General features: G+C 38.7%; 1 protein-coding gene across 2 annotated transcripts in view; it reads left to right on the forward strand.

Moving 5' to 3' along the window:
- Window positions 1-15072, forward strand: part of SH3BP1 (SH3 domain binding protein 1) — a 31299-nt gene extending 16227 nt beyond the window's left edge. For both annotated transcript variants that reach the window (XM_087723164.1, XM_087723165.1), the window contains 13 exons: window positions 533-609; window positions 2632-2767; window positions 3515-3583; window positions 3745-3835; window positions 4143-4285; window positions 4364-4475; window positions 5285-5366; window positions 6706-6786; window positions 7050-7166; window positions 9807-9904; window positions 11150-11279; window positions 12864-12976; window positions 13854-15072. In XM_087723164.1, the coding sequence (XP_087579290.1) occupies window positions 533-609; window positions 2632-2767; window positions 3515-3583; window positions 3745-3835; window positions 4143-4285; window positions 4364-4475; window positions 5285-5366; window positions 6706-6786; window positions 7050-7166; window positions 9807-9904; window positions 11150-11279; window positions 12864-12976; window positions 13854-14254 (1650 nt within the window). In that variant the 3' untranslated portion in view covers window positions 14255-15072. The remainder of the gene's footprint in view (window positions 1-532; window positions 610-2631; window positions 2768-3514; window positions 3584-3744; window positions 3836-4142; window positions 4286-4363; window positions 4476-5284; window positions 5367-6705; window positions 6787-7049; window positions 7167-9806; window positions 9905-11149; window positions 11280-12863; window positions 12977-13853) is intronic.
- Window positions 15073-16551: the final 1479 nt, after the last annotated feature.

Raw genomic sequence — 16551 nt, forward strand, 5'->3', positions numbered from 1 at the left:
ATCCAGACTTTTTTTTTGTCTTTCTTACTAACAAATGTTAAATCTAAGGCATGATATGGCAGGTGCTTGTCTGTTTGAATTTTAAAATACCAGAACACTTTACTTTTTCGTTTTCTACTTGTCTATTTTGTGATCCCACCAGTTCTTGCTTGCAGGCAAATTATATTTCTTGAAGATCTTCCAAAGTAACTTTGTTACTGCTGGCCATTGTAGCTTATTATTATGGCTTCTTGCATAATAATATAAGAGTCAAAGTGTTTCTCAACCTTGGTGACTTTAAGTCCTGTGGACTTCAACTCCCAGAATCTGGGAGTTGAAGTCCACAGGACTTAAAGTCACCAAGGTTGAGAAACACTGCTTTAGACTATATTTGGCATTTTTATTATTATCATTCGCATTATTACCATATATCTAGGTATATCTAAAGACCATTTTAACATTTATTAAGTTAAAAATTATTGATGGGGATGGGCTTATGGGAACTGATGATAGAGTGAACCGGCCCTAACTCCTTCATCCCAATCTCTTCAAGGAGGAGCTGCCTGTCATCCTGAAACATAAAAAGAACCTTCAGAAACATATTCTGGACTGGAACAGCATCAAAAGCCGGTACTGGGCGGGAGGGGGGGATATAATGAAATAGAAAAATGGAGAGGGCTCAATGTAACCTTTGAAAGGGGTGAGGGGGAAAAGTCTCTTAAGATGAAACTCACATTCCACCAGGGGCTTGTTGTGTTTTTGATAACATCACCTTGGCAACAAGATCCCTGCCATCCAAAGCCTTAAAGTACCAACTAATTTAACATTCTGGATTACAATTTCCTTGGATTTGAGGTTTAGGGTTTGTGTGAGCTAGCCACAATGGCTTATGATATAATGCAAACACTGCCAACTGATATTTGAACAAAACACAGTTTAGCACTTCAAAACTACTTCAGATCTTTAGCATATCATTTTTCTAATCTATTACCAGATGTACTCTACTGTACTTCCTATTACTCACAGTCAGTGTGGCCAGTGGCATATTATAGTCCTCATTTAACAACTGCCATTGGGACCACTAACTCCATCACTAAATGGCATGGTCATAAAATGAAATGCCATGTGAGCACACTGACCTACAGCAATTGGCAGCTGCAGTTATGTGAATCATCCTCCATCATTAAACATAATGTCACATGTTAACTAGCAGCCGTTAAGTAAGGATTGCCTATATTTAAGAGATCCCAGGTTAGGGAAAACTGCACAAATGGATGATCTCCTACATGCCTGTTCAATTGCATTTCAGTTTGGGAGGTCTTACATTACTATTTGTTTTCCATGCTGACGTGCATAAATTATTTAATGTTTCTAAGCAAATGCATGGGTTAAGGAGAGGTGAGTGCTCAGTGGTGGAACTCCTACTTTGCGTGTAGTATATCTCAGCATCAATACTTGCCATTTCCGAATTAGTCAATAAAAACAGCTGCAAGAGTTGGATAACTGCCATCAATCCATGTCAGTAATAGGAAACTAAATTCTCAAGGTTGTTAGAAGTGGCTTTCATGTTTTTAGATGTCTTTTCAGTTAGTAACTGCTTGCTATCATATTCACATCAGTAAAATGTTTCACTACTATGCTTGTTAACTGAAAAAAATAAACCACATATTGTTATAGTGAATATGAGGGCCTACTTGTTACAGCCTCCATAAATCCATAATGTACTTTAGGTATCATAAACCCAAAATATTATTTTAATATTTAGATTTGTGTTCTGCCTCTTTCGAGAAAAATGTACTATTATGTACGGTATTTCCAGAAGTCCACTGTCAGTGCAAAGCAATGCCCCAAAAGAATCATGTTTATACACACAAACATTACAGGGAGTGTAGCGTTGTTCCTCTTTCAGGTTTTCTGATTACCAAATTAATTTTCATGGAAAGACCTTCTACCCAACATTTTCATCTGTGTGTTCAAGTGGATACATGTGCTGTATTTTGGGACATAAGAATTGTATGGATATACATATGGCTGTTGTTATATGAGTGGTATAAATATAAAGTCACTCTCCTACTTAATTGTTATCAGTTCTAATACTGCATTGGGATGAACTAAGGAATAATTAAGATAGAACATATAACTGAGCATTAGAAATAAACCTGATTAATTGCAACTTTCCATCTGTAGATAGGACTAATTCACATTCCATTTACTTAAAAGTAAGTGACTGTCCATCAATGCCCATAGTGCTCTTATGCTATCCATGTTATGCTAAAGGGAAAGATGTTGCCAACTTAATGGCTTGACTTGGAATAATATTACATTCATATGTTATGAAGGAATCTCTTAAGTGTCCCAATCTTGACTCATTTTTATCCTGCCTTATTTCTAAACAATCAAAAGAATCAGATTTCTTCCCCTCTCAACAAACTCCCTGCACTGCACAAACTGCTGTTAAAACAGTTTGGGCTTCCCATGCCACAGGAAATATAGCATTACATGGGTGTTTGCACTTTGCATCCAGAGTGTCAGTCTTAGGCTTCACAATAACAGCTCAAACCCTGATTATTAAGAATTTTTTTCATATCAAACGTATCCTGTTTCCTAATTTTGAAATACCATCACATCTTTCTTCTTTTAAAAAAAATGCAGTCTAAACCAAGCTGCCAAGAATTCCAATAACAGTGTCAGTGCTGTCACAACTTCAGGAGCCTCGTCAGCTGCCTTAAAGTTGGAGAATCTGAAGGAGGAGGAAGAGGAGATGAAGAGGAGGGTGGAGCAGAGTAAGGTACTTAAACATAGAGACAGCTTGATCAAGAATATATTGATTTATCTTAGTCCACTCTTCAATTCTGGTATAAAGAAATGTGCTTGTGTAAGAAATTCATCAAGTACAGGACAGCTGAGAAAGAGTTTAAAAAATAAACTAGAAAGAATAGAGTGTTGATGTAGTTTCTTTTTGTCACAGAGTTCATCAGATTGGCTGTGTTTAGATTGTCTAGTGATGGAACCAGTCTCTACTATCAATTCTATTGTGTATTGGGTAGCTTCCATAAGTGAGCTCAAAATGCCAAACTAGTTTCTAATGATTGTCACCCCAAAACCTACCTGATTGCTAAAATAAGACTATTGCAAAAGCCCTGCATCTCATTATTCTAATCTAGCATAGAAAGTCACCATGGATCTTGTAATGGCTACCAATGGGAAGCATAAGAATTTGTTGGCTTCCATTAGTTGCATACATGTATCCTGACAGCCATGCAGTTATATTCGAGAAGTACAAGTATACTCCCTATCTGTATTAGGAGTTTGTTGATGATGTAATGCAAAATTGGCAATTTTAAGATGCATGGACTTCAATTCCCAGAATTCTCCAGCCAGACATGGGAAATTCTGGGAGTTGAAGTCCACATGTCAATGCCCCTAGGTTGGGAAACTCTGCTGTAATGAATGAATGTCAAGAAATATAGTGATGAAATTTTGTTTAATTTTTCATGAGTGCATCAAGGAATAATATTTCCCAATACTGTTCCAGGATGAATATATGGCTGATTTATATCATTTTTCAACCAAGGAGGACAGCTATGCTAAGTACTTTATCAAAGTAAGATTTAATTCCTTTTCTTAACTACTCTACTTATATTTTATTTATATTATATTTTTAAAATCACATCACTTCTGAAAATTTCATCTCTCCATAGACAAGGCTTGTAGGAAAAATATTAATTAGAATTACAATTCTGTTTGCATGTTTCTCGGTGGCAGTTGTTGGAAATCCAGGCAGAATATCATCAGAAGTCTCTGGAATCTCTAAATTCCAGCTTGGCAGAGCTAATGAGCTCTGACAACCAAACAGGTACAACTTGAGATGACTTTTTTGATGTGACATATTAGCAATAAATAAATTGTTATTATTCAGCCAGAGCTTTGAGAATATTAAGGAGAAAGGGCTGCAAATATAGTATGTGGGAACTGAACCTTAATACTTTTAGCAGGGACATTCTCTGCTCATCTGTTTAGTTGTGGTCCTTTTTAATTGACGTTTGCATTAACTGATGTTTGCATTAAACTGTGGCCAGAAGAGTAGAGAGGAGATAACTGTGGAAATTAAGAGACCAACATTCTTTAATCTTTGACCTTTCTCCTCCTCCTTCCTTGTCTAGATACTCCTTTTCCATTAGATGCAGCTGTACCAGGGGTGTATGGCATGCCATTAGAGACTCACCTGAAGGCTGCTGGGCGAGAGATTGCACTTCCCATTGAAGCCTGTGTTATGATGCTGTTGACCACAGGTATGCGGGAAGAGGTAGGTGCCACCCTCTGTCCAGCCATTCATTTGCCACGGACCTCCTGGCTTCTCTCTTATTTTTATTTCTTCTTTTAGGGGCTCTTCCGGCTGGCCGCTGGAGCTTCTGTGCTGAAGAAACTAAAATACTATCTTGACAGTGGGTCAAATATTCTGGATGAATTCTACGTAGACCCTCATGCTGTGGCAGGTAGATGATCAGAAGAGATCTTGCCTGAGACTACTACACATCCTCTTCAGGACCTGTTTTCCTTGTTACCTTCTGGGAGGAGGCTTTGTGGTTTCCAAAGCAGAACATCCAGATTTGGTTACAATTTTGTTCCATATAGTATCAACCTTGTGAACTCTCAGACTTCCTCTTTCCAATATGTATTCAAGATGGACAGTGATTAATATATGTATGTATGGTTGTAGGTGTGTGCATGTGCGTGTGTGTGTGTGTGTGTTATGTATATGTACACTTTTGAAAGCAGGCAACAGAATTTCATTTTTAATGGGTACCAGTGCACTCACAGTAAAAAAAAATGGCAATAAAGTTTATATCTATCTATCTATCTATCTATCTATCTATCTATCTATCTATCCATCCATCCATCCATCCATCCATCCATCCATCCATCTATCTATTGATTGATCGATTGATCAATCATCAAAGAGGCTTTTCAATGAAATTTGAGTAGAGCAAAATAGAAGCAAAGCACACTTCCTCTCACCTGCGAACTTCTAAGCAACCTTCCCTTGCTGCTTCACAGGAAAATAAAGTATTTACTTTGAACATCATTAAATGTGGCAAGTTTACACAGCATAATTCCATTTTCCCCTAAGACAGCAGTAAACAACTTAAAGTTCTTTAGACAGTTTGGAAAACAGTTCCCAAACTCATTGATTACAATACTGATTTCTCATAATATTGAAACATTCAAAACATACCAGGCAATTTACATTTTGTTTACAGCTAGGCAGTCATATTGTGTCAGAAATATATTTTTTTGCTTCCAGGTGCACTAAAATGTTACCTACGAGAATTGCCACAGCCGTTGATGACCTCTGAACTCTATGATGATTGGCTGAAAGCTGCCAGGTGAGTTGGAAATAGAAAAACGGACTTAAGCACACTATAATTATTTCAGTCTTTGGTTGAGTTTTATTTATCTGACAAACTAATACTTACCCCCTTGTTTATATTGGAAAAAGAGGTAGCATTTTAATGGGTGTGTAGAGTTCTTATATCCACTGTATATGCTGGCACAGGTCAGGCTACACAACCATTAAGAAAGTGCAGATATAAGTTAATGACATTAAAAAGGTAAAAGGAAATTATATATTTCAGCAGAGATCTTCTTTTAAAAGAAAACTCTCAGAAATATATGCAATTTTGTTTCTAGCTCAGATTATTCTTAGAGTACTAATTCTGCCCAGTTCTAGTCCTATTCAATTTCCCATAGGCAGATAGAACAATGACAACCCAACAAGAAGCCAGAAATTTCCTACTGTTTGTGTATAATTGTTAATCTCCTGATATTCATAGTACTGGCGATTAACTTGTTTTCTTATAAATTGTCAAAAAAATCTTCCTAACACATGATGGTGCAGAAGAAGAATGTGTAATATATTCTGATCCATAAAATATACAGTATATCCAGTGGTTTGAGTTTAGAATAAACTGTAGAAACCTGAGACTGAATCTCAGCTCAAGCAATTAACTCTGACAATCAAATCTACTTTCACGTCAAGGTTCCTTTGCATTGAACTTGACTCCTGATAATTTCATGGGCACGTCTGTGTAATTTCTTGGCAACACAACAACATGAAATGGTTGCCACTGCTTTATTCCCATTAAAAGAAACAGTCTAGAAATTAACCTTAGTATTCCCAAATGACACCCCCATGGAAATATTAATGAAACCCACCCAACTTGTTTGGCTTCTATCCTCAGAGAAGCTCAGTCAGGTGCTTCCACCAACTGAGAGCCAAAAAAAGCTTGGTGGCACAGTGGTTAGAATGCAGTATTGCAGGCGAATTCTGCCAATTGCCAGCAGTTCGATTCTGACTGGTTGAGTCAGCCTTTCATCCTTCCAAGGTTGGTAAAATGAAGACCAAGATTGTTGGGGGCAATATGATGATTCTGTAAACCACTTAGGACTGTAAAGCACTATGAAATGGTATTTAAGTCTAAGTACTATTGCTATTGGCAGTGATGATTGCTCCATCCATATCTGAGAAGCCTTAGAGGATGTACATGAAAAGAAATACAGCCAGAATCTGATTACATTGTCCTTTACTATTAGGCAATACAAAATAATATGAGAAATTCTCACAAGCTCTATTATCTTTTTTATTTTCAAGTTGTTCTGCCCTTCCTTTTCTGCCTCAAAAAAAAAAAACACATCCTTTTTTTCCCCTTCACTCTTCCTTTTCAGTGCCAAAGAACCAGAGGTTCGACTAGAGTGCCTCAAGGATGTTTGTAATCTTCTTCCCAAGGACAACTACAACAACATGAGGTGTGACATATATACATTTTTAAAACTTTCAAGGATCAATTTTAAGTTTTATTATAATGTATAATAATATTATTGAATGTTTGCATTTTTATGTTCACTGCCTTAATTCAGAAAGTTGGCTTATAGGCTTACTTAAATGAAGATGTAAAGCTTTTCTGCTTCTTGGCTTTCTGTGGTAGGTCAGCATTCAATAGAAAAATATGAGAACCCTAAGAAAATCAAGGCACTGAGTGTTGCTTCTACAAATCACTCTTTCTTTGTAGGTATCTGATTCGTTTTTTAGCCAAGCTGGCTGAACAACAGGAAGTGAATAAAATGTCCCCAAGCAACATTGCCATTGTCCTAGGACCCAACCTATTGTGGCCTCAGGAGAATGAAAGGTAAAGTATAGATGTCCCAGAAGACAATATACTCTGTTTGTTTCATATAGTATATACTTATCAGTGGTGGGTTTCAAACTTTTGAAAACCTCTTCTGCAGGTGTGGCCTGCTTTGTGGGAGTGGCTTGTGGCCATGTGTGTGGGCGTGGCCAACTTGTAAAATGTGGTGAAACTCCCTTAACAACGCTCTTGCTTAGCAACCAAAATGTTGGCTCAGGAACTCTGGCATTTGAAGCACGCAAGTCTTAAAGCTGTCAAGTTACAAGACCCTTGCACCCCTAACCTTTTAGAAAAAAAAAAACAGGGGTGTTCAAACTTGACAGCTTTAAGACTTGTGGACTTCAACTCCCAGAATTCCTCCTCTCGCTCTTCATCTTGATGATGCACAGATGGGCAGGAGGTGGGAGCTGGAACCGATTCTAAACGGCACTGTAGATTTGTGGAACCTCTTCTATAGAAGAGGTTAGAACTGGCAGGAACCCACCCCTGATACTTATTCAGTAATGAATTGTTGAGAAATACCTCTCTTATTTCACATGTTCTCTCTATCTATGTAATACGTTGTTCCAAAAATGATGTATGTTATTCTCTCCCAAGCTTGGTACTGCCCATCAGATGTATTAAAATATAATGCTCGTTATTCGTTTCCACCACAAAACCGCGGACGACAAAATCGCGGTCGACGAAAGCGCGCATTTGAAGTCATCACAGCGCGACGAAAACATCGCGCTGTGATCGAAAAATGTAAAAATAAAGCGAAAACCTTACCCTAACCCCCCCAAACCTAACCCTAAACCTAACCCTAAACCTAACCCTTAACCTAACCCTAAATCTAACCCTAAACCTAACCGTTAACGTAACGCTAAACCTAACGCTAACCCTTAACCTAACGCTAAACGTAACCCTAACACTCTAAACCTAACCCTAACCCTTAACCTAACCCTTAACCTAACCCTAACCCTAACCCTAACCCTAAACCTAACCCTTACCTTTATGTGAATCGGCTTGCTTTAATTTAATTTTTATTTCAATTTTTAATTTTTTTCGTCGCACTGTGATGACGTCAAATGCGCGCTTTCGTCGATCACGCTTTTGTGGACCGCGGTTTTGACGGGTCACACGTTATTCTCCGGCCAATAGCATTACTGTTGGGAATTGTAGCACAAAACAACTGGAGACCCACAGGATGATAAAGGAAGTCATCCATGGCAAATTCTTTTTAAAAGTGGGAAACATTTGGAAAGTGCACCTTTTTTCATCACTGCAACAATGTGATTACAGCAGTTTAATTTTTGTGGTTTCAACATTCCTTATTCAAAGACCTTGCTGAGAACTTTATCTTTATTTGTAATATAGAAAGGAAAGTCTTAATTTCTTCTTCAGCCATGCCAAACCAATCAAGTAAGTGATTAGGTAGTTTAAGCAGACACATAAACAGATCTCCTTCCCAACTCCCTTGCATAGGTTCAACTATCCAAGAATTAGATATAAATTAAAATGCTGTAAATAACTTCATAAATAATTAGTTACGTTATTAAATAATACCTTCCCTAAAGTAAAGATACTGTCACTATATTCCTTATAGAATATGTATGTAACTATGGGTAATTTCTACCTTAATGAGAGGCAGTAATTACCTTTAGTTGGTAGTCTTTTGTAGCTAGTGGGATACTGCTGGGTTTCTTCCAATCAGCTTCTTCCTCTGATCATCTGTATGGAATATGCGTGATCCTGTGTCACATCCTTCTCCATCTTTCGTGATCTTTCTCAGTCTATCTTGGATTCTGCACTTCTTCATCAATCAAAACTACCTAAATCCCTCTTAGTTTGACAACGTATCAGCTTCTTCTGGATCTCTCCAATCACAGCTCCAAAGCAAGCTCTCTTTTACTGTCATACTTTCAACTTTTTCAATGTTTTTTGTCACTGCCAGCTCTCCTAATGTGAGAAAGTGTGTGTCTGCTTGTGTGTGAAAAGTTTATTTATCGCACTCTATATTTTTATATGGCATTTCTCAAACTTCTCAAAAAACGAAAGAAACTGAATGAGCAATCACTGCCAAAATGAAAGTGGGGAAATCCAATTGCTTGTCCTCCTAAACCAGTTCTTAATACCTTTCAAATCAGGTTTTAATCAGTTCTTCAGAAAACACATATGAACAGCAGTGCTTTCAACTTAATATTCTGTTGTTGAAGTAGCCAACCAGAAACAGATGGGAATTCTTGTGAAAGACAAGACTGCATGCTTTCCTACACATTTTCAAGAGCAAGCAATATTGAAATGTTTTCTCTTTTCAGGGAATTAATATATATCAGTATATATTTTAATAATAATAGCCTTATCTGATCACCTCCTGTTTAGTACCACATAAATATAAAAAGCATTCACCCTGGGATGAGAGGATAATATTGCTGATAGAGAGGATAGTATTGTTAAATTATTTATGTGCACTTAAATCTCATTAGAGGTTAAATCTCATTAGATGTTCAGAGATTAAGTAGCAGGATAATTTAATATTTATATGCTGACATGTGGGTAAAGCCTACCTGTAAAAGTGAGCAAGGGAGATTAGGACAAATGAATTATATAGGTTGTTGCTTCAGAACTTGCTCAGTGTTGTTCTTGGCTTCTTTCTCGCAGGTCCCAAGTGCAGCTAGACATGGCTTCTGTGTCCTCCATTCAAGTTGTAGGAGTGGTGGAGCCTCTCATACAAAATGCTGAGATCCTCTTTCCAGGAGGTAATCTGAATTCTTTTTTTGTCAGGGCAAATTGGACTCTTTTACAAGGCTTGTAAGCAGACACATGCAGTTGGCACCCAGTTGAAAAGGACAGAAAGACTGGAAAATGGAATAAATAAACGAATTCTGTGAATTCCTTAGACACTATGAAAAAGAAATCTCTATGTGCCTTATGGAGTAACTATGCATTGCATTTATATCATTCATGTACTATATGTCTTTCTTTGTCATGCAAGTTTCAATAGCAAGATTTTTGCAATCCAGGGTTAGAATAAGTTGCAAAATGTGTGTCTCTGTGTGTGTGTGTATTTGTGTGTGTAGGAGCTCTAAGCTGTGCTTCTTTGGAGAAAAGAAAATGTATAATTTATATTAATGATGTTTAATATTTAAAAGCAAGTACTGTATAAAGGTGGCTAGACAAATGGCGTTAAAATACTTCATTCTTTTAAAGATATAGGGGTAAAAACTGAGTATATATGAACCATTCTTGGGGAAAACTCAAATCAGTGGCAGATGCAGAAGCTGTATGTGGATGATTTAATCAAGTATGATTTATATGCAGTTACCAACACTTCTGAAAGGAACCTCCAAGGCATTTCATTAAATTATGCATGGAATGCCATCATCGGGGTTGGGTTCCAGCAGGCACTACTGCCGGTTTGCAGATGGGTGCGCTGTGCACGGGCATGCACAGTGCAATAAAAATTGTTCTGCACATGTGCAGAAGCAAAAAACAAGATGGCGGAGCCTATGACACCATCCAGAGAACCGGTTCACAAGCATGGCAGGCCTGGGTCGCTGCCATTTCCAGTGACCCAGACTGCCAAACCACTACTGGTTTGGCCGAACCGGTCCAAACTGGTAGGAACCCACCACTGGCCATCATGGTATTCCAGCCACATTTCTCTAGAGCTAAACCTAGATCCTAGATGGGAAGTGCTTTCTTAATCAAAAAGTAGATAAATGAACAAATAGTGTATTTTAGCAATTTAAAGACCTAGATTGTGGCATTAACTTTTAAGGGTTTTAGAGGGAAGAGTCACAGGCTTCTGACTTTTAACTAAGCTGTCTGTTCTTGATTTGGCATGAATTGACTATTCTTTATTAGAGCACTGATAAATCTTATGAAAAGAGGTGGAAGGAATCAAAGGTGAACCTTCTGCTGCTAGAGAGAAGTGCAGAACATTATAATAGCTTCCAGACACTCAGACTGTCTCATGCATTTATTTTTCTTTTTTCCATAAGATATCGACTTCAATGTCTCCAGTCTGTTTACTCCTCCATTAGACATCAAAAACCAAAACATCTCCACAACAGAAGAACCTACAGCCGTGTTTCTGCCTTTGGAATCTAATCCCCCTATTCCTGAAGAAAGGTATACATAGACAAATATAACCTTCAGCTGTGCTTTTAGTTTTACAAAGAATGCTGAGAATGAAAAGGCCATGAAAGTATTCATCTGAGTTAGCATCGGGATAACAGCACAAATATACATATAGAGCAGTGATAGTGAACCTTTTCCTTATGGCGTGCCAAGATTGTGCCTGTGCGTGCCCACACCAATTCAATTGTCCCCGCCCACCTGCACATGTGTGTGCAACCACCCCCGCACATGCATGCACAATCCCTCCCCAGGCTCCGGAGGCTTTCCTGAAGCCTCGGGAGAGTGAAAATGCCCCTCCCGGCCCTCCAGAAGGCCGAAAATTAGCTGGTCGGCATGCACATGTGCACCGAAGCTGACTGCTGGCATGCCAGAAAATATGGCTCCGTGTGCCACCTGTGGCACATGTGCCACAGGTTCGCCCTCACGGATATAGAGCATGGGGTCAGTTGCTATAATATGGAGTTAATATATTGTATTTTTTATATCAGTTCCGCAAAAAATTGTAGCGATACATTTCAATTACACACTCTTCTGTTCTCCACTTTTTATTCAGATACAATTCTTCTTCATAGTGATGCAATGTGCTCATTTACCTATCATAACATGATACTGTTGTGTTGTTTATTTAGTACACTCGTTTCAAAAAGACAGGGTACCAGTCTAAGCCTGGCTTAATAAAACATTTGTAAAAATAATAAAGAAGGAATCAAATAAATAATCACTATACCTACAATAGCATGGTATATGTAAGCAAATCAATTGTCTTACAGCTTAACATAATGATCTGGTTTATATCCTACTCTAAGACAATGGCCGGGTTTCTAATAAAGACTACCTAACCCATCACAAGCTACTCTATCTTACTTTAGTCTGCTCCGGTGTGTGTTGCTGTGCAGCCATATTGTACACAGTAAAAAAAAAAAACCCTCCAAAGAAGGCTCCCCAACCATCATTATGAGGTAGGATATAATTTAAAGAATTAAACCATGGTGGTTAGAGAGCAGTACTGCAGGCTACTTCTGCTGCCTGCCGACTGCCTGCAATTTCACAGTTCAAATCTCACCAGGCTCAAGATTGACTCAGCTTCCATCCCCAAATTGTTGGCGGCAATATGCTGACTCTGTAAACCGCTTAGAGAGGGCTGTAAAGCACTGCAAAGTGGTATATAAGTCTAAGTGCTATTGCTATTGCTATTTTAACCTGACCTTGTAATACCAATAGTCAGTAGCATATAAAAAGCAGGACTAATGGTCCCTCCCTCAAGCTTACGTTAAAAAATAATCCCAAAGAAAAACTGATTAGCAAAAGAGAAAAAGGAGAAACCACAATTTGGGAATCAGTTTTTAAAACTTAAAATCTTCTTTGAGATGCACAAAGCAACATTCAGCTGTTCTTCGTTTGTCAGTAAATGGAGTATAAACTTCACTCTAATCTTCCCGAAATACAGGTCAGCCCCCATTTTAGTGGCTTGTGGTCGATAACAAAGGATTAAGAATGGACATATTTCTGGAATTTCTCTGTATACTAATTGTTTTTGGACAAATGAGAATTTATAAGACTTTTCCACATTGGCAGGAAAAATGCTGAGGTTATTCCAGAAACAGTGTCCTCAAAAGTGACCCAGTCATCTACTGAAACAACAATCTGCCCACCTACCTCTCTTTCTGCTGATGAGACCTCACGAAAAAGTAAGTTTCATAGTAATCATTTTACCTCTCTTATTGACACCAACTGCCAATGTTCCCACGTGATTGAAGAACTCTTCAAATGGGATTGTAGCAAGATACTTGCATTAAGGATACAACAGTGGTACTATTTTGTATTCTGAAAACATAGCTTGTAGCTTGGGAGATTCAAAAGATTTTAATTGTGCAATCAGTATTCCTCTGAATTTTACAGAGACCTGATGATAACATCTTATATTGATACCTTTCCTACTTCTTACATTTTTTTAATAAAAGAAAAATCAGCTAAATAAGGAGTAATGGAATAATGGCACAATATATTTTCATTGACAGAATTAGAAACTATCTGGAAATATGCAATGCCATAGTACCTGTTGGCTGTTTCATTCTGTTTACTTCCCTACCATTCTGCTATTCATAGCTGTCTTTTGTTTTACTGTCCTGTTCAGAAAATCCATGGCATATTCAAGGTTGACTAACCAGTGCATAACTCTGTATGTACTTTAAGTGACAATACTAAATAAAATAGAGGGAAACATATGTAGAAAATTCATATTGCAGATTGATACGGTTGGGTATAATCTGTCTTAAATATAGATTTCAGATTTCAGTTTACTCTGCATTGTTAGAACCACCTTATGCCTCAATGCACATATAAATAACACATATAAAAAGCCAGCACTTTTAGAAATAATTTTATTTCAGTTTTGAAAAACAGATACAAAGACAAATACATAGAAAGAAAATAATTAAAAGAGACTCTTATATCAACTGTGACAGCATTTTTTCTGGATTCATGCAGAGCTGAGACGCAGGAGTTAGAATAAAGAATGTCTAAAATATTGGATTTTACTTCTCCTTCTTTCATTCTCCTTTACAGCTAAGCGAGTGGCTCCACCCAGACCTACCGTGCCTCCACCCCACCCTCAAACCACGCCCCCTGTTCACCGGAACATGGCTCCTCCTCCTCCTCCAGAGTCTCCCTCCATCCCTAAAGCCTTGCCCCGAAGAACAGTAGGGGGACCAGCACGAGCCCCAGGTGTGCCACCACCACTCCCTCCCCAGCCTGCGAGGCGGCAGAGCCTCAAAGCTCTGCCATCCCCCAGGCCTCCTTCAGAAGCTACGAACAATAAGGCAGCTGCAGCTGAAGAGGATTCTACTAAAGTCTGCAGTAGAGAAACACCCAAAGATTCCGTCCATACGAAGAAAGAAGCCAACGAAAGAAAGAACAGCTCTCCAGCTGCTGCTTCTCAGAATGTAGAAGCTCCAGAGAATGTCTGAGAGGAAGAGTTTCACTGGCTTTGCTTTTGCCTATCCAATTTGTTGCAGTTCCTTTCTGCCTGGTATTTTGTTAAGTAAGATGTTCCCCAAATGCATCAAGGTACAATGGTCATCTCCCTCGGGTCCCTTATGTATGGTCTATTTAAATCAAACAACTCCCCACTCCCAAATAAATAAATAAATAAACCCTTCCTGCTTGCAGACATTAAAGCATCAGTTAGTATAAGTTAATATCATGCAATATTTCAATCCAAGCCCTGTACAGAAGCAAATAAATAAATAAATAAACCCTTCCTGCTTGCAGACATTAAAGCATCAGTTAGTATAAGTTAATATCATGCAATATTTCAATCCAGCCCTGTACAGAAGCAGCAATTTTATACAACACACTTCACACTCCTACTATTCTATTGTTCAATCTATAAGGTACAAAGTAGCTTTTCATTAACAGTGCTCTGCTTTTTTATTTTTTATTTTTGACAAGACATTTGAATAAATGTTAAAAGAAGATAGACTGTGTTATCTTCTTTACTGCAGTTATACCATACATCCTGCATTAATCTTATCTATGAGACTTATACTTTACCCTTTTAAAAAGTGGTTAGTTATTTCGCTGGAGTAACATTTTATCTATAACTCAAGTTTAAGGATGTGTTTAGTTCATCTAAGATGATCTAAACAGTTCATACCGGTAAAAGGCAAATCAAAGAAACACTGTATCAGTTTTGCTTGTATCAAAGATGAATACAGCTCTTGTTTTATTGAAATAAAAGGTGTTTTGTAACATTATAAAGTCTAATAAATACATTGCCGATGAATACTCTTTTTATTAATTTTCACTTTTAGGTACTGCTTCAGGAAAAACAAATGAAAGGATAGGCAAATAAAATAAAATTGCAATTGAAAGACCCTTCTCCCCATAAAATCAAAAGTGTAGACAATATATAATGTTTGATAAATGAACTAATAGACAAGAGAGAGCATAATAAAATTCTGGGTCCTACATGACACATAGACACACACAAAAATTGAACAAATGCAGCAAGGCAGGGGTATCAAACTCACATCGTCACGTGACCTATTGTGGCTTTTTCCCCTTTCGCTAAACCAGTGCATGGCGCATTCGGCCTGCAGGTTTGACAGCCCTGCAGCACAATACAAAAGTGGCCCATCAGAAGCAGCTGAAGAGTTCAAATCCTGGAGAATTCAAATCAGAGGTGGTATTCAGCAGGTACTGACCAGTTCTGGAAAACCGGTAATGGAAATTTTGAGTAGTTCAGAGAACCAGTGAATATCACCTCTGACTGGCCCCGCCCCCATCTATTCTCTGCCTCCCGAGTCCCAGCTTATTGGGAGGGAATGGGGATTTTGCAGTATCCTTCCCCTGCCATGCCCACCAAGCCCACGAGGCCATGCCACAGAACCAGTAGTAAAAAAGATTGAATCCCACCACTGGTTCAAATCCTCTTTCCTGGAGAGCCAGATTTTTTCTGCATGTTTCTGCATGACTAGAATGTGCTTTCAAGAATGTGCTTTATTTTCCAACCTTGTACCTATGGCGGGCAGAGCCACACATGAAGGTCCAATTCAACAGATTTATTTCTAAGCAGCCTATGCACAGAAATCATCTCAACTAATGGTGAGCACCTGCTTGGAGTTAAATAAGGGTCTATGGAATTCAAGGGAATTTGGGCTTAGTCCATTTGTGACAAAGTTGAGACTGTGGGGCAGCAATGGTGAATCTTTTTTGGCTCACATGCCATAAGGGGGGGAAGCGCAGGGGGGGGGGTCATGCGTGAGCATGCCACACCCATAATGCAACACAGTGCACATGTGTGCATGAGAGGCACTCCTCCCCATTTTTCCATGCTTTTTTCGCCCTCCCCAGGCTCCAGAGGCATTATAGAAGCCTGGGGAGGACGAAAACAGCCTCCCCTGCGCTCCCTGGAGGCCCTCTGGAGGCTCCAGGGACCTTCAGGAGGCTTCCCTGAAGCCTCCGAAGGGCAAAAAACGACCCTACGAGCAAACCGGAAGTCACTTAAACCAACCCTACAAGAAAATCGGAAGTCCGTTCCCGAATTTCCGGTTTGCCCATAGGGCTGGTTGTTTTTTTTTTTTTTTTTTTTTTTTGCGCTCCGGAGGCTTCGGGGAAGCTCCTGAAGCCTCCGGAGGGCATCTGGGGGGGGGGGGAAAGGCTCTTTTTACCCTCCCCATGCTCCTATAAAGCCTCTGGAGCCTGGGGTGGGTGAAAAATTTATTTTAAAAAGGCTGAACTCAGCTGGCCAGAACATGCATGC

This window comes from Thamnophis sirtalis, unplaced genomic scaffold (assembly GCF_051295495.1).
Source record: "Thamnophis sirtalis isolate CommonGarterSnake01/CBP01778 unplaced genomic scaffold, rThaSir2_p1.2 scaffold_9, whole genome shotgun sequence".
Lineage (NCBI taxonomy): Eukaryota > Metazoa > Chordata > Lepidosauria > Squamata > Natricidae > Thamnophis > Thamnophis sirtalis.